The 18,793-nt window shown below is 52.0% G+C and overlaps 2 protein-coding genes and 1 long non-coding RNA gene across 10 annotated transcripts in view; 1 reads left to right on the top strand and 2 right to left on the bottom strand.

Annotated features, from left to right (window-relative positions):
* The window catches only part of LOC106008434 (uncharacterized), a 48,571-nt gene extending 43,996 nt beyond the window's left edge, over positions 1–4,575 (bottom strand). The window contains exon 1 of one of the 2 annotated variants that reach the window (XR_002391505.2): positions 4,193–4,575. This is a non-coding gene — a long non-coding RNA (uncharacterized LOC106008434). The remainder of the gene's footprint in view (positions 1–4,192) is intronic. The other variant, XR_015452708.1, reaches the window with a different exon arrangement.
* On the top strand, positions 3,305–6,753 carry Tmem125 (transmembrane protein 125). 3 transcript variants are annotated; one of them, XM_021249904.2, is made up of 3 exons: positions 3,305–3,605; positions 4,941–4,966; positions 5,302–6,753. In XM_021249904.2, the coding sequence occupies exon 3, from the start codon at positions 5,444–5,446 to the stop codon at positions 6,089–6,091; it is 648 nt and encodes a 215-aa protein (XP_021105563.1). In that variant the 5' UTR covers positions 3,305–3,605; positions 4,941–4,966; positions 5,302–5,443; the 3' UTR covers positions 6,092–6,753. The 3 variants fall into 3 exon arrangements, with proteins under 3 accessions (XP_021105563.1, XP_004871898.1, XP_004871897.1); XM_004871840.4 differs by having other exon boundaries at positions 3,433–3,605; positions 4,941–5,084; XM_004871841.4 differs by lacking the exon at positions 4,941–4,966 and having other exon boundaries at positions 3,312–3,605.
* A 7,438-nt stretch (positions 6,754–14,191) lies between these two features.
* CUNH1orf210 (chromosome unknown C1orf210 homolog) lies at positions 14,192–18,476 on the bottom strand. 5 transcript variants are annotated; one of them, XM_004871847.4, is made up of 4 exons: positions 18,342–18,382; positions 18,068–18,173; positions 15,673–15,795; positions 14,194–15,526 (listed from the first exon to the last, which is right to left on the bottom strand). In XM_004871847.4, exons 3-4 carry the CDS (start codon positions 15,707–15,709, stop codon positions 15,207–15,209), a joined length of 357 nt encoding a protein of 118 aa, XP_004871904.1. In that variant the 5' UTR covers positions 15,710–15,795; positions 18,068–18,173; positions 18,342–18,382; the 3' UTR covers positions 14,194–15,206. The 5 variants fall into 5 exon arrangements, with proteins under 5 accessions (XP_087071274.1, XP_021105601.2, XP_004871904.1 ...); XM_021249942.2 differs by lacking the exon at positions 15,673–15,795 and having other exon boundaries at positions 14,193–15,526; positions 18,342–18,476; XM_021249943.2 differs by having other exon boundaries at positions 18,068–18,396.
* Between the last annotated feature and the right edge of the window lie 317 nt (positions 18,477–18,793).

The raw sequence follows: 18,793 nt of genomic DNA, 5'->3' as shown, positions 1-18,793 counted from the left end.
TCCTTGTACTTGCACAGCAGGTGGCAAAAGTCTTGTTTTAATTTGCATTTCTTGAATGGCCAGCGATGTTGAACATTTTTTCATGTATTTATTGGCCATTTGTACTTCTTCATCTGAGAAGTGTCTATTCATTTCAGGTGCCCATTTTTGGACTTTTTAAATTTGGGGGATCTGATTTTTTTTAGTTCTTTATATATTCTAGATTATCAGAGGGAGATTAATCCTCTGGCTACCTAGAAAGGGGGATGGCAAGAGCAAAAGAAAAAAGACAATAGAGATTTGCATAATTTCAAAGTATATGGAGGGCTGGAGGTCAGTGCCTCAGAGTGAGCAATGACAAGGACTCCCAAGCTGATGAGGATCTTAAGTCACGAGGTTGTTCTGTTGAGGAGTACTGTGGGGAGAGCATTCTTACAAAGCTGGGCAGGATGAGTTTTTGACAAGGAATTAGTCTCTCGTCAGGTGAAACCTTTCTCTTTTGTATCACTACTCGGTTCTCGAAGAACCAGGATGTCTTCAGCTGATGCAGTCTTGCTATTAAGCGCCACAGCATCATCAGAACCTTGAGGACTCAGCTGTGACAGAAGGCAAAGTGTTTCTGAATGCCATAGCTAGCTCTCGGGCAAGGTGACATTGAGCTTTAGACAGCTAGAGTTGTATTTTAATTATGAAATGATTTTTCCCCAAAATGTATGTAGAAATTCTCCTGACACTAGACATTATTCCTGTGCCTGAGGAGTAGCTGGCAAAATTTTTTTCCCATCCTGTAGGTTGTCTGTTCACTCGGTGGTTTCCTTTGCTGTGCAGAAAGAAGCTTTTTCATTTGTAATCCCATTTGTTGATTCTTTGTAATATTACTCCAGCTTCCTGGACAAGCATAGTATGAGGCAGGAACAAGGCAGATGCAGGGAAATGGGCCCTCAGGCTCTCTCTTCTCCCCCCCAGCACTTTCCCCACCACCTTCTAATGCACCTGAGGGCAAGTCAAATGCACACCTTCCCCGGAGTTCCCAGGCCACCTCCTCCCCTGACCTTCACTGCCCACCTGAGCTGCCCCTGTGACTTCTGCTTTAACGGCCCTGCGCAGAACCTGCGGCCCATTTAACTACAAGTCACTTGGTAAGTCCCAGATCCGGAACAAAGGCTTGCCCAGTCAGTGTTTACACGGCGGCGGCGGAAGCTTTTAGACTGTTTTCCCCATTCTGAACTCCCAAGGGAAAGAGAAATGGAAACAAAATCTTATGAGTCCCCTGCCCCAGCTCTGCCTGGGACCACTGGACAGTGGGTCTGCCTGGGACTGGCCCTTCCTTGGGACCGGGAGGTAAATAAATGTCTGATGTGTGCAAGAGGAATCCACAGTTGGCAATCCCTGCTCCTCTGAGCCCCTTTATTATAGAGGGAGCACCTTTATAAAGCTTTGCAAACCTTTTGAACACCTATAACACCATGCCACTGACCTGCCCCACAACAATCAGACTGCCCTATCCTTTTCTTCAGGAAAGGACATTTAGAGCCCTGCCACCCAGTAGGGACACAACACAAACCAAGGATGACTGGACACTGGAAATATGACTATCCTAAACAGAAGTGCAGTGTGTGTAAAATACACATTGAATTTTCAAGACTTTACACAAAATAAAAGATTTTCAAATAGCTCAGTAACAACTTATATATTAAAATATATTTTGAAGCTGGGCGTGGTGGTGCATGCCTGTAATCCCAGCACTCGGGAGGCTGAAGCAGGAGGATCAACAAGAGTTCGAGGCCAGCCTGAGCTACATAGTGAGTTCAAGGCCAGTCTGGACCACATAGTGAGACCCTGCCTCCAAAACCAAAATAATAAAAATAATAATAAATATATTTTGAGACTAAAATGTGTTATTTCATGTGCTGATCTCACCTATTCCTCCAAAAGGAGGCTATTAGAAAAGTTTAAGTGACACAGGGGCTCACAGTCCACGATCATGCTGCCCCTAGTCCTCCCCACAGGTCCAAACAAAGGGGAATGCAGCAGGTCAGGGCAATCATTTGGGGAATGGATAATGGGAAATAACATTGACTTTGTTTTTCTTTCCATTCTATGTACATCAGAATGAGAGGGAAGTGGTCCTAAAGGATCTGTGTCCCCTTCGATCAGAACCCATTCTGCCACTCCAAGAATGGTGCACGGGCGGTGCCAGACTTGCTGGTTAGAAGCAGAGGCCTAGCCATGTCCCTGTTACACTTCAGCACCCTCCATGGTCGCCCTGCACAGTCCGAATGCTACCTGGAGGGATCCAACAACCCCCCAGCCTGAGCCAAACTTGTCTTTCCTGTCTCATCTTAAGGCTCCCTGCCAAAACCTCTACACCGGTCCATTCTCACTTCCATTTATTCACTCAGTCACTGAACAAACCCTTATTGATTATTCCCCATGTGCAGTCGATTGAGTGTTGGCTACTGAGGACCGGTTAGCAAAACAGGCACTACCCCTGCGCTCACCAGGGACCACACATCTAGAGAGGGACAGATACTAAAGGGCAATGAAGCACGTTGCAGGAAAAGCCATTGTCAGGGAAGCACGGTGGCCATGAGTGAACCCAAATCAGGCTGCAAGTCAGGGAGGGCCTTCTGGAGGAGGGGACATCACAACTGAAGAATCTGAGTTGACCAGACTGAGGCTGGGGAGCGGTAAATATCCTGGGCAAAGGGAACTCTGAGTTCAAAAGTGATGAAGGCAGAATGGAAGACACCCTACAGAACTCAACAGCACTCCTTCTAACCAGAGGGCAGGGGTCACATGAACCCTGGGAAGTAGTGTGGCATTTATTTCAGGATCTTCCCTATGAAAGCCCTTTACTCCTCCTTCCGCTCCCCCCTAGCAGGACCCAGCCCCAGGGAGCAGACCCACCACAGCCAGGTATTCAAGGCCTCCAAGGAGAATGAACAAAGGCCTTGTGAGGGGTCCAGTTCAGTGCAAGGGCCAAGGATGGCAGCACTGGGCCTGCTTTGGGGATCAGCTGGTGCTGGTCTTTGGGGTTGAGGCTCAGTTTGAGGTTGAATTGAGGGTCTGGGGGACTAGACTCAGGAATGGGAGGCAAGGTTGGGGCTGAGGATGAAGCTGGAGGTCCAGGACCTAAGTCCAGAATTTGAGTTAGAGGTGTGAGCTGGAGCTGAGGTTTACACTGGAAGTGAGGTTGAGTTTGGCAAGGAAGCAGGGTCAGGGTGGGGCTGGGAGTTCTGGTTAGACTTTGCAGCTGGAGTTGGGGTAGGTTTTGAGGCTGGAACTAAAACTACAGTGGGGTTGGGGCTAGGGGTTGGGCTAGGGCTCAGGCTCCCGGGCAGATGGACAACATTCCTCCTGCCGCTTAGGTCTGCTAATTGTGTTCAGCGTCCAACAGCAGCTGACAGACGCCCCTCCCTCCCTAGGAATGTCTCGGCCCAGCAGGAGCAGTGCCACGTCAGCCAATCAGCTCAGGCCCTGCCCTAGAAACACCACCTGTTAATCCCCCTCCCTCTAGGCTCACCTTCGCGCAGGTTAGGCAGGTGAAGCGTCTCCCCGGAAACGGAGCTAGAGCACCCCACCTGCTGGGCTCTTCCTGCTCAAATTGGATCCAACACATTCTCGTGAGTGCCCCACAGTCCCCCACCCACTCTACCCCACCTTCTCCCCCTGGCTCTTCCCCTGAGAACATCCACCCCACCCCCAGCCTAGCCCCACAGTCAGAGCAACCTCTGCCAGCACTTTCTGACCAGCAAGCCACAGCCCTGGGGAATGCTGGGAGGACTCCACACCCCGCCCATGGCCCCTCCTCCACCTCCGTTGGGGGCATAGCCTCCTCCCAAGTCCTCTTGTGTGCCCAGCAGACCCAGTGGAGGGCTGGTGAAGGACCCATGCCTCCTGGGATATAACCTGTGCAGGGTTCTGTCAGGTTCCTGGAGTAATACAGGACCCATGTTCTGTGTACCATCTTGTTTGAAAGGGGAAACATCTTGTTCACTTATTCAAAAAGCATGCGGTAACCTCAGTGTGGGCTAAATGAAGATATCAAATAATTTGCCCCCCACCCCTCAAGATGAATGTCGTGGTCCTCAGTTTTCAGAAAAGGAGATTGAGGCTCTGACAAGTGAATTCAGGGGGCTCCCAGAGGGTCAGAGCTTCCCCGAGGGTCCTGGCTTCCCGGGTCCTGTGCCGATGCACACCCAGCTCTTACCACTCTGCAGATGGGGATCCTGGAGGGCAGGGATTGCGCCAGCCTGATTTTTGCCTGCTTCAAGTCATGTTGACTGTCTTCTCGGAGACAGATTAAATGACTACCAACTACTGTTAGGTCCCTCCCCACATTTCCATGTCAGGAAGGACTGGGCTGGGATTCAAGTCCAGAGTCCTCCTTTTTCCTCTGCACCACTTGGAATAAATCATGGAGGAGCCTGGCACAGGTGGAGTGCAGGGGAGAGTGGGGAGGAGTGGAAAGGCAGGAAGACCAGTGCAGGTAGGGATGAAGAGGTAGGCGCAATGGGGTGAGACCAGGAACTGGATGGAGAAATGTTTGGAGGAGCCTCTGCCCTGGGATTGGGTGTGGCAGAGGAAGATGAGCAACTCCTGCAGCTGAGAGGGAAGTGATGCCACCTGACGTGTGGAAACAGAGGAAAAGCAGGTTTAGAGTAAGATGACAAGCTTGGGTTGGGACTCGTGGCATGAGAGATGATGACTGGACATCAAAATGACAATTGGCTCAGAAGGAAGATCTGGGTGGTGGCAAGGTATTTGGGAACCAGCATCTTTTATTGCTGGTCAGGCTGTGACTGGGATGAGATTAGGGGGAGGAGGGTGTTAGGGGTCAGATCCCAATCCACAGAGAAAGAGCAGACACAGCCCTAAGAGAGAAGGTTCAGGGTCAGGCTGCTGGTTCCAGAAGGGTTAAGTCATCAGCACCCTCCCTCTCCACAACTCCCTCCCAGGAACCAGCGGTGACAGCTGAGGCCATGTGAGTTGATCCTGAATGAGGCTTTATCCCTGGCTGTTGGTCCCATCATCCTCTGTGGCACCAGCTCCCTCGGCAGGCCAGGATGGGACAGGCGACCGAGAGAGCCAGAGCCAGAGAGGTCAGGGCCTGGGCAAGGGGGGAGCCCCGCAGAGGGAAGGAGCTCTCCTGGGGCACTGGAGAGGCTCTCCCCAAGGGGGGATGCTGGACAAGGGGCTTTCCCAGAGGAGACTCCAGAGGACACTGGGGAGGATTCTCAGGGATCTTCCCCAAGGCTCCCAGGTGAGTCCCTGAGGGTCCGCTGGGTGGGAGGTAACACTGTGACCTTGCCCTTGCAGGTAATGGTGACCTCAGCCTGGGCTAAGAGGAATGAGGCTCTGGGCCTGCAGCTGACAAGCAGGTGGTGGATGCACCACGTCATGATCTGTACCCTCTGACCCCTGACACTGACCGTCTGTCCTGACCCTGCCTGACCAAGCCATGTCTGAACCAGTCCAAGTCTCTGCCATCCGGGAGCTGCCCCCAGATGTGCTGGCGGAACAGGTGGAGCTGTGGTGGTCCCAGCAGCCACGGCGCTCCTTGTTCTGCTTCATTGTGGCTGTGGGCCTTGTGGCAGGCTGTGGGGCAGGTGGCGTGGCACTGCTGTCTTCCACCAGCAGCCGCTCTGGTGAGTGGCGTCTGGCAACAGGCACCGTGCTCTGCCTGCTGGCCCTGCTGGTTCTGGTAAAGCAGCTGATGAGCTCGGCCGTGCAGGATATGAACTGCCTCCGCCAAGCCCACCACGTGGCCCTGCTGCGCAGCGGTGGAGGGGCCGATGCCTTGGTGGTCCTGCTCAGTGGCTTGGTGCTGCTGGTCACTGGTCTGACCCTGGCTGGGCTGGCTGCTGCCCCTGCCCCTGCTCGGCCTCTGGCTGCCATGCTGTCTGTGGGTATTGCCCTGGCTGCCTTGGGCTCATTCCTGCTACTGGGCTTGCTGCTGTATCAGTTGTGCATGAGTGGACACTGCCCTCCCTTCCATGGGCCAGCCTCTGCCACACACAGTGGCACTAGCAGCATCTTCAGCATCTCAGGACAGCTGTCTGCTGGCCAGCGTCATGAGACCACATCCAGCATCGCCAGCCTCATCTGACCAGCCAGAGCCCTTCTTCACACAACTTTCCTTGGTGTCCCCAGAACTGTGCCAGGGTGTGCGTGTGTGTGTGTGTGTGTGTGTGTGTGTGTGTGTGTGTGTCCGTGTGTCCGTGTGTCCGTGTCCATCCCAGGGCCTTCTGTGTATGTCAGCCCTTCTGTGGGATTGTGTGATCCAGAGCCCATGTACATCCATACATCCGTAGTACAGGAAAGTGAGTGTGTGCCTTCTTAGAACTGCATGTTTGTGTCCATAGACTGTCCCTCTGCCTGTCTGGGGCTGGGGTCTCTCGGCAGAGAAATGTCTATGACCCCTGAAGATTCCTGACCCAACACCCCTCATCTCCACTTCGCCTTGTAATACCTGTCAGGGATTTCCACAGAGATGTCTTTTCCCCACCCCTGGGACTGCACCAGTGACTGCTCATCGAGACGAGTTCTGCAGATAAAGCAGAGCGAACATTGGCCCCAGACTAAGATGCACCTGGAGTGGAATCTTGCTTTGATCACCTTGCAGCTGGGCAATGTGAGCAAGTGATTTAGCCTTGCTAGGCTCAGTTTCTTGAGGTTCAGGTTGCCATCAACTGAGAGGAATAAATGTCATGAATGGAAGGATTGGCTCATAACAGATGTGCAATAAAATGAGGGCTACTATTGTCATAATCTTCACCCCAGACACCTTCCTTTCCCCACACCCCAACCCCTCCTAGGCTAGCCCTTCCCACCATTTATAAACAATGCCTTGAAAGGTGTCCTCAGCCAACCCCATGGTTTCTCCTCCCAGGTAACAAGGGGCAGGAGAGGAGATGGGAGGGCTGAGTGGATATGCAGGTTTGGGAAGACAGTGGGCTTCTTCCAGTCCCAGAGAAAGGGTAGCAAAACTGAGTCCTTCCCATTGATTCACATGCTAGTTTAGGAGGCTTTAGGCATTGGGGTGGTTTCTCCCGAGACTGCACCTTCCTTTCAGTCTCCCTTCACTGCCTCCTGAGGGCAGTGGGGAGGCTGCATCTCCCTGCCCCACTTGGAAGCCAGTGCAGCCTGTTTCTATATGGTTGGTCAGTATACTAGCCAGTCTGCTTCTGGGCTCCTGGGCGTGGGAAGGGTGTTTGAAACTCTTTGGCATGGTGGAGGGCACTTCCTTCTTGAAGGCAGCCCTGGAAGGGAGCACCTCTTCTGTGGTGACAGTGACATTTCCTGATCAAGCTCCACTGGAAGCAGGCACAAGAGTGCTTGTTACTGCATCACTGCTTCCTGCTGTGCAAAGAGCAGGTTACTTGACAGATGAGAGGACACCAGAGAGGCAGGGGGATGAGACCTGTCTCCTAAGACACATCATGCTAGAGCTTCGAGGACATTGGTGGGAGATAAATGCTTTCAGCAGGCCAAGGCAAGCACATCTCCTGAGTAAACACCAGGCTGATGGATGAGGGGATACAAACTGAGGGAGGAAAAGACAGGCCATGTCTAAGAACACCCAGTACCACAGAAACCTGTTCCCTGAGGCCTCATACTCCACACATTTACAACAGAATCCCCTCCTGTCAGCCTTGAAGGAGATCTTCTGTATCCAGATGCCACCAGTCACCCAGCATCCAGGTCAGAGACCTCAGAGTCGTCCCAGATAATAGCGGCTCCTTCACTGTCTTCTGTCCCCAGTACAACAACAAATTACCAACTCCTCTGATTCCCCCCATAAATCTTGCCTCGTACTGTAATGCAAATCTCCCACAACCTAGAAGGAATCCCTTTTGTCTGCCTGAATTGTACTGCTGCCTCCTTACTAATCTCCCCACTTTTGCTCTTTTCTTCTCTGAACCACCACGGGCATACGCTTGAGCTAGAATGAGCACCCTAAAACTAAAACGGAATTCCGTGTGAAAATCTTTCCATGGCTCCCCACTTCTCACCGGCTTCCTGACGTCATTCAGTCTCACTCTCCCCTCAAAGAACGCCATGGTTCTCCAAACCATTTCCACAAACTCATGTGTTCTCCCATTTGTCCCAGCCTTTACATGTTCTGTTCTCTTTGCCCTCTGGTCCTTCAAGACCCAGTCCTCTGGGACTCACCTTCTCTGGGGAGTCTTCCCTGACCCTCTTCTCTTAAACTAGCTCCTTGTTCCTTTTCTAAGCCCATAGCACCCTCAATTGCAGACGCTAGCCTGGGATTCTTTCTGTGTCTCTGTCACCTCAATCAAGGGTTGGGCTCATGCCAGGAAGGTTTGGTCTGGCTTGCTCATCCTCCTAACGTGGGCCCAACACATAGCTACTTTGTTGGGTGGATGAAGGACCATCACTTGGGCAGACAGCAGTGTGATGGAGGTGGGAACAGGAGACCCAACTTGACCTGGGAAGGAAGGAAGAGGAAGATAGGTCGCTGTGCACTTGATCCCACTCCATCCTCCCTGTGCTCTCTAGCCCAGAAATCTCCACTCTTTCTGGGTTTTCAAGAGATATCCAGCACTATACCAACTCTTAGGTGCTAAGAGAATCACAGAATGCCCTCCCATCCTATCATATGGAAAGAAGTCCATTTTCCTTTGGCTGAGACAGGGTTAGATGCCAATAATATTTCTTTTTAGAAACTAAAAGAAGAAAAATAAAAGAGGCTTAGATGACGAGGAGAGGTTTAGGCAGCATGAAGGTTTAACTGAGCAGCGTCACAGGCAAGACCAGCATGAGGCTGCCCAGGAAAGGATCCAGAGTGGAGACTATGGCACCTACTATTCCAGAGGGTAACATGAGACAGGCAACCAGCAGGAGCTACACCAAGACACAGGCAGGCAGAAATGCATCTTCCTCCTCCATCTCTAAAGCAGACCTGCTGTCACCTCCTACCTTTCTCTGGCTGCTCAAAGCATTTATCTAAAGCCCTGCTTGTCCAGTAGCCTTTCTGCTGTCTCTGTCTTCTAAAGCTATGCCTTCTTTAGCCAGTAATGGTGGTGCACACCTTTAATCCCAGCACTCGGGAGGCCAAGCCAGGAGGACCACCAAGAGTTTGAGGCCAGCCTGGGGTACACAGTGAGTTCATGATCAGCCTGAACTACAGCAAGATGCTATCTCAAAAAAAAAAAAAAAAAAAAGCTGATGTTACTTCCCCCACTATCTTCACCTCCCTTATCATTTAGTTAAGACTCTGTAGCCTTCCATTCTGTGCACTCTGTAACAGACTCCTCCACTCCTTAGTCCCCTGCCCTTTGGTCCCACACTCCCACCAAAATCCCCTCCCTGGATGAATCCACCCATCTGTACTTCCCTGTTCCCCAGGGAGATGGTTCTTAGAGAAATCTGCACAGGGCTTTCCTCCCATGCCAAGTCTCAGCAGATAACTCAGTCTCCCACTTCAGATAATAGAAGTATAGAACAGGAGCCCTGCCCTTTCACAGCTGTCCCTTCAGTGACTTTGACAGCCCAGCAGAGGCATCTGGACTTTGTCTTCCAGATCCCGAAAAGCATGGAGAGATTTTAATCAAGGGAGTACTGTGGCCAGAATAGGATTCAGGCTCACTGGCTGCTACATGGAGCTGGGGATTGGCCTTAGGAGAAAAAGAAGAAGAAATGGCTGAACAGCCCGGAAGTACTGTCTCAGCAGGCCCCTGAAGGATGAGAAGTAGCTGGCCAAGTGAGACAGGTTAGGAAGAGTATCCCAGAAAGAAGGAACAGCACAAAGACAAGGGCCCAAAGAGAAGAGGACTGTGGCTCCTGGAGGAGCCATGAGGGTGTGGGGGGCTGGGAAGAGGTGAGGGTGAGGCTGGGGAGGTGCACTGGGCCAGTCCCAGGACTTCAGAGACCACTTGGCAGATGGGTTACTTTCTTGAGACCAAGAGGAAGCCAGTGGAGAATGTTAAGGCGAGGGATGCTGTAGTCAAAATTGTGTATTCAGGTGATGACTCTGCCAGTAACATAGAGGATTAATTGGAAGGGGCGAAAATAGAGGCAGGGAAATCAGTTGGGAAATGAATGCATAGTTCAGCTGTAAAACACGGAGGTGAGACTAGGGGGTGGCTGGTGGGATATAGTTCAAAGGGAACAGATTCGATGGACATTCACAAGGTGGGACCAACAGATCTTTGTGATAACTGAAGAGGCCTTTTAAGATGGGAGTAATGTGATTGTTTAAACATTGGGAAAAGAAGGGTTGAAGATACAAGGGGAGAATAAATTGGTCTCAGAGGGAGGCAGGTGGACCCGGACCAAGAGACGGAGGGACTGGGCTTGCAGCTGTACATCAATAGAGAGAAGAAAGACTGCAGGGGCCAGGGGGTCAGTGTGTGGGGTTTGAAGCAGGAAACTGAGTGAGGCCCCAATCAAGAGCTATTCTCTCTGCAAAGTAGAGGCAGTTTTTAAAAAGCTGTTAGGGAGAAAGGAGAGAAATCTGATCAAGGAAACGGCAAGGTTTCTGAAAGCCCATGTGAGGCTGAAGACCAGGCATCACCAGAGGCTGGGATACCAGCCCAGGAGTGGTGGTCTCACTGAGGAGTTTCACCAGAGGTGTACAAAGGTGAGATGCTGGGGCAGGTAAGTTGATGATATTGGCAAGGGCGAGGTTGAAATCATGGACCTCAAAATCTAAGCTGGTACTTAATGAAGAGGAAGGATAAGAAAGAGCTGATGGAGAGCCAGAGTAGGGTGGCCTGGACTTAAAGGCACTCAAGTGACAGGTGAGGTGGAGAGAAAGACACTTGACACATATCCCTCCTGGGCTTAACAGTCAAAGTCTAGATTCTCAGGGCTGGTTCAAGGAGGTCCTTACACTATGTCCAGTCACATCCCACATGACACCTCAGGCCTCATGGGGACACCCTGGTCTCCCTAGAGAAGCATCCTCCAGGCCCCAGGGGACAGCACATGCGGCCTCATGCTCAGCATCCTGTCCCCAGACAGGATGCCTCCTTGACTGTTCTCCAGGACCCAGGACGCTCCCCTGGGCATAGACTCAGAGGTTGCTGGGGCCACAGGACCCCAGATGTAGAAGGGCAAGGACAGGGCATGAGACTTCCACTTTACAACCTGCTCTCCCAAACCTAGAGCTTGTACCCCCTACACTTCTGGGTTCCCATTTGCTGGGAGTGGGTCAGGGGAAGCCAGATGAGGCCAGGAGGAGATGAATCCCACACCCAGGAGTTTCTCTGAATCTGCTTTATCCTTTCTTCCAAGTGGGACAATGGCCTTATTGTTGGGAAAGGCAGGCAAGTTGCAGTTACCTTATTTGAAACTCAGCATCTCAACTGGTAAAACAGAGTCACCTGCCCAGCAGAGATGTGGCAAGAAAGTACTAGAACCATATCCATCCTCTCACTGAGGCTCGTGTTATTTTATAGCATCAGAATCTAAATCCTTTGCTGTCCTGACCAGATCTTCTTACCTGAGTCCTGGGAAACAAAGAAGTTCAAGTCTCCAGCTATAAGTGAATGGAGAGGGAGGAGGACTGGCAAGCTGCCCCTCAGGATTAATGCTCCTGCCTGTTGTGGAGAGGTATCATCCAGGGCGCGCTGCTCAGGACACAGCTAACGCTGGCAGAGCACTGGCTCTGTTCTGTTTTACGTATAGAACTCATTTGGTCCTGCCAACAACCATGTGAACCACATACTATTATGATCCCTTTTTTACCAAAAAGAAGTTAAGTGTATGGAGGAGCTACGTAACTTGCCCAAGGTCACACAGCATGTAAATGGCAGAGCTGGGATTTAAATCCAGGGAACTTGTGCTCTCAAACCACTTTGCTACTCTACTGGGATGCTGCTGGAGTTTCCTTACTTCATGTCTGTGGCTTTTGTGACTCCTCTGTCTTTGTTCTCCATGCAGGACAAGGGATGTGGCCTGGCCTTCAGAAAAAGCAGGAAGCTGGATTGTCCTCCATAGCCAGGTCTGAATTGGGGTAGTGGAGCTACTGAGGAGTGGAGGACAGGCACAGGGCTGTGGGCAGAGGCAGGCTAGGGCCAGAACCTGACACCAGAAGGGGCCAGACCACAGGGAGTGCCAGCGAGTGCCAGGCCTCCCGGCAATTCCAGTACCCCTGGCCCTCTGAGCCTTGGACCCATGTCCTGCTCCCTCTTCATGCCTGGGCCCAGGCACGAAGAACACAGTGAGAACAGATTCTTTTGAGGAATCAAATGAGGCCTGGAAGGACAGGGACCAAGGTGTTTATGATGCCAGGGCTCTGCTCAGCCCAGCTTGGTCCCAATGGCAGGTTTAAGAGGAACCCCTCACTCATGGACCTTTGTGGGATGTGGGCTCAGGAAAAGCAGCTGCTTCTCAGGGATCAGTCCTCTACCTTCTATCTTCTACCTTCTCCCCCAGCCTTCTCCTGGTCCTCTCAAGAATTTTGACCCAGGTCCTGAAGAATCTGAAAACAGGGGGAGAGTGAGAGGATGCTAAGGATGGATTAAGGGCCATTCTCACTCCTTTATGGTGTGGGTGTGTAGGGGGTGAGCCTCTCCTGCATGGAAGCGCACAAAGGCAGCTGCTCTGGTGGGAGTGAGGGAGCACGAGGGCAGGGGCAGGCTCAGCTTCGCTTGCAGCAGCTCTTCCCTCAAAGGCCGGAGGGTGCCTTCAGCAGCGTAGGCCCACTGCTCTGGATGCTCCTCCAGTGTCTCAGGCTGGGGCAGCCTCTGCTCTTCCCAGACCTTCAGGTCAGACATCTCTGGGCTCAGAAACGATTGCTGAGTTGGGCTGCTTGAGCTGGCTGCTTCCTCCCAGTCTCCCTTGCCAGGTCCCCCTCCAAGGTCAGTCCCTGTCCTCACTCCATCCTCAGTACCTCCTCTCACTCTGCTCCTCTTGCTTTCAGTGACCACATTGCTGAGTATCCCCAAACCCATGACCACAGACTGGACTTCTCTGTGAATCTGAGAGCCAGCTGGCCTTGGGTATCTCCCCAGAAATGCTGCACCCAACATTGAATCACCATTCCCCCAGCTTGCTCTTCTTCACTGTACCCAGCTGCTGAGCCAGAAACCGGGTTAGTGTACTGATTTTTCCCTGCTCCCCACATCCAAGATCAACAAGTTCTGTCACCTCTGCCTCCTTCCCATCTCTGCAGTCTGTTCTTGTGCCACACTTAGTCAGAGCTTTCCACCTCTCTCCAGCTCACACCCAGTCCATCTCTGCACAGCAGCCAGAATGAATTTTCTATCATGATTGCATCACTTCCTTGCAAAACTAGTCAACAGATGAGTCTCAGTAGCTCTTAGGCTGGAAAGTGAGCTCTGTATCTTGGCTTCCAAGACCCTAACCAATCTGGTTCTCTCAGGCTTCACTGCTGCTGTGGGCACCCTCAGATACTACACTCCAGGCCCCCTGAGCCTCCTGCCTTTCTGCTGCCCCTCTTTGGGTCAGCTGACCCTTGCTTTCCTTCTTTCCTGGCCCTTCCCTCAACATTGCATCCCAATGGACACATGGAGAGATCACTACCTGGCTCATGAGAACTGCCCCAGAGGAATGATCTGAAACAAATAAGTGGCTTCCCCAAACCACATACATCCAGCCAGACCTCACCCCTGTCATAACCAGTGGTAGATATTTGACTCAAATTGCCTAAACAGATTCTCCTCCCTGAGTACTGGACATTTGGAATCCATAGTTTGGGAGACTCTCATCAATGCCCCTGAGTGACAGAGAGCTACAGGTACGATCCTGACCTCTAGCCGGTGGGACTGCTTGCTTGCTTTCTGCCTCAGCCGTCCCTTTGAGTCTATGCAGTAGTCAGGATTTCCCTCCAAATTCTTTTCTATTTAAAGCTGCACTCAAACCTCTCCCATCTTAAAACTGCCCCCTAGCTCAGTCATGACCCCATCCTTCTCCTCCTCTTGGTAATATCTTCCACATGTGTCTCTACTTCTTCACCCTTAATCCATTCACTCCTCAGCCCACAGTCATTCAACAAAAACAACTGCTCTTCAGAATCTAGTATTTCGAGGGATGGGTTCCAGGACCCCTCACAGATACCAAAATTCACAAATACTCAAGTTCCTTATATAAAATGGTGTATGATTTGCATATGACCTATTCACATGCTCCTGTATACTTAAATCAAGTCTAGATTACTTTATAGTGCCTAAAGCATGCCTACCCATCATTTCATTCATGTAGATTCATCATACTGTTTGCTGTATGGCAAATTCAAGTTTTATTTTTTGGATGTCTCTGGAATTTTATTCTCTAAACATTATTGACCCATGGCTGGCTAAATTCAAGGATGCAGAGTCCATGGATATGGAGGGCTAACTGCATGTATACACCTTACATCCACCTTGTGCAAGAATCTGAGAATACAGAGTAAGACACAGCCTGCAACCTTGGAGATCTCAGTCTATCTTTGGGGACAGGCATGGTGATGGCAAGTGCCAACTGTCATACAATTAAAATAAAACAGGCCTGCACAATTGGGAGAAACTCAAGGTATGACTGAAGGAAAGGCTCGTGGAGGTGCCCTGCCGGACGGGAAGGCTAAGCAGTGTCTTCCACTATGAGTGATACATCCTAGTTTGGGAAAAATACAAATGAATGATGACTTCTTATTCCAAATGAAAACAGATTTATTAATTCCTTTGAAAAACCTAATATATTATAACCAGATCACTGACTTTGTTGATAAGAAAAAATTTCAAGAAACTTGGCACTGATTTCTACCTGTCACCCTGGCACATATCAAAGACCAGCAGGTAAGCAGGCCATGGGGGTTGTGGCCAATTTTCATCACTGGCAGAGGGGAGTTGGGTGAAGAACATGACAGCCCAGGAAGGGAACCAAGGTGAGCATAAACTGCATGGTGAGGAAGGGAAAATAACAAACAGCAAGTAAAGGCCAGAAAACAACAACAAAGGAAGGTAAAAAGGAAACTTAAGGGGCTAACAAAGACCTGATCACAGAGGGCTTTTCTTCCATGTTCTTGTCATTATTCGGCTTTCTCCTGGAAACAGGAGGGAGCCACTGGGAGTTATGAATCGAGAGAGGGTCACTGTCACTTTGGTGGCTAGTGTCAGGAATGGAGGATTGCTCCACCCTGGTCACCCCTGAAGCCCTGACCACCTTTGTCCCTGAGATTTTCAGCTCCAGCACAGCATCCTCTGTCCTTATCCTGTCAGGCATGGAGGGAAGGGAGGGTGTCCAAAGATGAGGGCTCAGAGAGGGAAGTGGTCCCTGCTCCCCTCTGTCTCCAGTTCTCCAGCCCCGGGCTGAATGTAATTGTCCTCGATGAAGCCATCATCATCCTCTTCACCCACCTCAGGGTGGTTCTCACTCCCTGTCCTGGACAGCTGGTGGTGCTGGAAGCTGGCGCGGTATCGGCGGCAGAGGTGGCATTTGGCAGCAAGTGCAATGATGACAGAGAGGACCACAGCCCCCAGCACAACCCCTACCAGCACAGGCCATGCCCGGCCTGCAGTGCCTGGTTCAGGGGCCATGGCTGATGCTGTAGGGAGCTCCGAAGGCCCCATATGGGCTGCAGAGAAAGAGACAGCATTACACGTGGGCCCCAGATAGGGTTTCCTGGGGGAACTGAAGGGACTGTGGGCAGGGCAATTCTCCCAATCCTAGCAGCAGAGGGGAGCCCACCCCCTCCTCAGCCACCCACCCTCCTTCACTCACTTTGGTTTGCCTCCCTCATGAAGGGGCCTGATGACATCAGTGAGCCTCGACCTCAACCTCTGCCAGAAAAAGCCCTGGCTCCAGGAAGACCCCCAGAGGCCAAGCAACCCTAGGGCACAAGTCCTGGAAGATAGAGGTATGGGTGTCAGGGACAGCTGGAGGGTGCACATTCCAGGTCACACTCACAGCCATCTTGGGGCACTGCACCAGCACTGGGCCCCTTGCCCACAGAAGGGAAACAAGCTCAGTTGTGCATTTATTTGTAAGGGATTCCACTCTAGAAGCTCCTATAACATAATCAATTTTAGAACTTGATGAGCAACTCCTTATGATTCAGTCACCAGGCAATGTGCTCACAAAACCCCATTATATGGGCAGGAACATTACCCCTACCTTATAAATGAGGGTCCTGAGGCTCAAAAAGGTGAAAGAACTCCAGCAAAGCCTCAAGATTTGAACTCAGGACTCTGTCTGACACTAGAGTCCAGTCAGCTACATTGCTGGAGGTGAGGGGGTGAGGACGGGGAATAAGGGCAGAGGCAGATCCTAGTTCCCAAAGGTTGGACAACAGCAGTTGTTTGGGGCTACCCAGACACAGCAGACCACAGGAAGAGGAGGATGAAAATTAGACTCCCTGGGCCGGGGATTTGGCTCAGTGGTTCTGGCGCCTGCCTCGAAACCTCAAGGTCCCAAGTTTGATCCCCAGTACCAAAAAAAAAAAAAAAAAAGAAAAGAAAAGAAAATTAGACTCCCAGGAGCAGCCCCAAACAGTCAAGGCAGCCCCACCCCTGTGCTCCAGAGCTGGGAGCCACTGCCACCACACCTCAACCATCAGCCCTTTCAGCAAACCCCTGTCCACTCACTTCTACCCACGGGGTGGGGGGTGTGGGGGGGTGGACACGACAACACTCTGCCCCCAGACGGAAGCTCACACCTGGGACTACCCCAACCAGGACAGCCTGAACCAGGAAATGGCCCAGATGAGAATCCCCTAGGGGTGGGCGGTATCCACAGGTGGAGCCCCAGAAGCAGTCAACCCAGGGCAGAATGGCCAGGCTAGGAGGTAGCTAGGGAAACACTCTGCCATACTATTTATTACAGATGCCTGAAAGATGTCCTCATTCCTCACATGCAACCTGCCATCAAGCCCCATCAGCTCTTCCTCTGAGCCTCTCAAATGATGCACCCTCCTCTGCAACCACCGAGTCTGCCCTACCACCTTCAGCATGCACCTCTAGTCACAATGCCCAAACTGATCTCTCCTGATCTTAGTCCACTCCCCAGAACCAACCAGGACCCTATCACCTACTTAAAAAGCTTCCAGAGACTGGGCTTGGTGGTACATGCCTATAATCTCAACACTGTAGAAGGTGAGACAGGAATCTCATAAATTCAAGCCCAACCTGGGCAACTTAGTGATTCAGCAAGACCTTGTCTCAAAATAAAAAGGGCTGGGGTTGTAGCTCAGTGGGAAGGCCCTGGGTTCAATCTGCAATACAGTATTCCAAAACAAAGCTCCCCATGCTGCCCATGGGTGTATGTGAATTCCTAGCTCAGCCCTTGGAAATCCCAAATGTGGCCCTCAGGCCCAGCTCTTCTTCCTTTTCACAAGTCCCTCCTTCCCCCAACACAACCCTCCCAGCTCACCTGCCCTCTGGCTCCAGCCACACTCAAGTTTTTTGGAGTCTCCATCCCTCAGGACCAAATCAGACCATCCTCCCTGTGGGGTTGCCCCAGGATCTCCTTGGGTGACCCTTGCCCTGACCTGCCCAGTCACCGGTCAGAACAAGCCTTTACCAGAAAGGCAGCTCCCTGAGGGTGAGGGCTGGGCTGATAGACTGTCTCCAGGGTGCACACAGAGCACAGGTGGCTGAGCTGAACAGAGGGGAGGGGGGTTCGAGAGCGTATCTGTGGGGGAGGGGTGCAGAAAGGACAGGTACACGGTTCTTTGATTCATCCTCAAGTATTCCTTCATTGCCTGCAGTGAACGTCTCCCTAGGCACTAAGTCCTCTAAAAGTGAGACTTTGTCACATTGAAATGAATTCAATTCGACTTTGCTAAGATTTTACTCCTATTCCTTTCCTCCCGGCCCAGTGTCTGTGATTCTTCCCAAGAATGGACACACACAGCCTCCCAAGGGCACATACACACTTCTCAGAAAGGCCTCTACACGCACAGCCCACACTGACCTGCCCACCCCCCACCACACCCCCCCCCCCCGCACACACTGCCACCCCACACCTTCAGGTCACACAAACACAGTCCCCTCTGATCCGCACACACAGCCCCACTCAGATCTGTAGTTTCTTTGCGGCTCCCAGAAGCTCCTGGGGATCCGTGGCGAGCCTGGGTGCTCTCTATCGCACCCCCAGTGTCACCCCACTTTGCTCCCACCTTCAGGAACTGTGCACAGTCGGTGGAGGTGTCTTCCGGCTGGGTCTGCAAAGGACAGGTGGTGAACCTGGACAGGTGGGCCGGCCAGTTCCGCCGCCTGACTCACCTGGGGAGGCAGAGGGTGGGGCGGAAGCCGCTGCTGAGGGGAGGACCGGGCAGCAGGCTGTGGCTCCAGCAAGGGCGGCTTCTACAGGCTCCCTCCACCCCACCCACACCGGTGGGGGATACAGCTGGGATCCAGAGGGGGGCTCAGGGGCCCCTAGAAGGGACAGACCTCAGCAGGTAGCTGATCAGGCTGGAGGCCCTGATAAACAAGTAAATTTCCGGTGCCGGTGCCGAGTGCAAAGTCCAGAGTTAAAGCTTGGAAACCTGCATGCCTGTGAAGCAGACGGTGGGCGGGCTCCTCAGGGGAAAGGGAGGGCATTCTTCCTAGGCTAAGCCAGAGGGACCAAGGACACTCCAGAATTCCCCAGAAACGTGCATGTGTGTGTTTGTCCTGATGGGGGGGGTCAATCCTTCATCTGGATCTCACCAGCCAGGCTCTGGACCTCTCTCCCATACCCTGCCATGCTCTGATTCCTTTTGGCCTTGCTCCTCTTCCCTGGTCTGGTGCCTCCACGTCCGTCAGAAACCAGTTCAGAAGACTTCTTGCTGAGCCCTCTACCCAGGCAGGCCCTGCCTGTTTCAAGCGGCAGCCTTTCTCTTCCTCTCAGTATCTTGTACTTA

The sequence above is a fragment of the Heterocephalus glaber genome, unplaced genomic scaffold (assembly GCF_053883595.1).
Source record: "Heterocephalus glaber isolate CG9 unplaced genomic scaffold, H.glaber_assembly_v1.0 deba00001452, whole genome shotgun sequence".
Classification (NCBI taxonomy): domain Eukaryota; kingdom Metazoa; phylum Chordata; class Mammalia; order Rodentia; family Bathyergidae; genus Heterocephalus; species Heterocephalus glaber.
This window is presented reverse-complemented; position numbering and strand designations above follow the sequence as displayed.

Bases quoted from the DNA above. Each gene is read 5' to 3' on its own strand.
- CUNH1orf210 (XM_021249943.2), bottom strand. From the start codon at position 15,709: ATGTCATCAGGCCCCTTCATGAGGGAGGCAAACCAAA. The intron at 15,527-15,672 runs GTGAGTGAAGGA...CTTTCTCTGCAG, and splicing joins CATGAGGGAGGCAAACCAAA to CCCATATGGGGCCTTCGGAG.
- Tmem125 (XM_021249904.2), top strand. From the start codon at position 5,444: ATGTCTGAACCAGTCCAAGTCTCTGCCATCCGGGAGCTGCCCCCAGAT.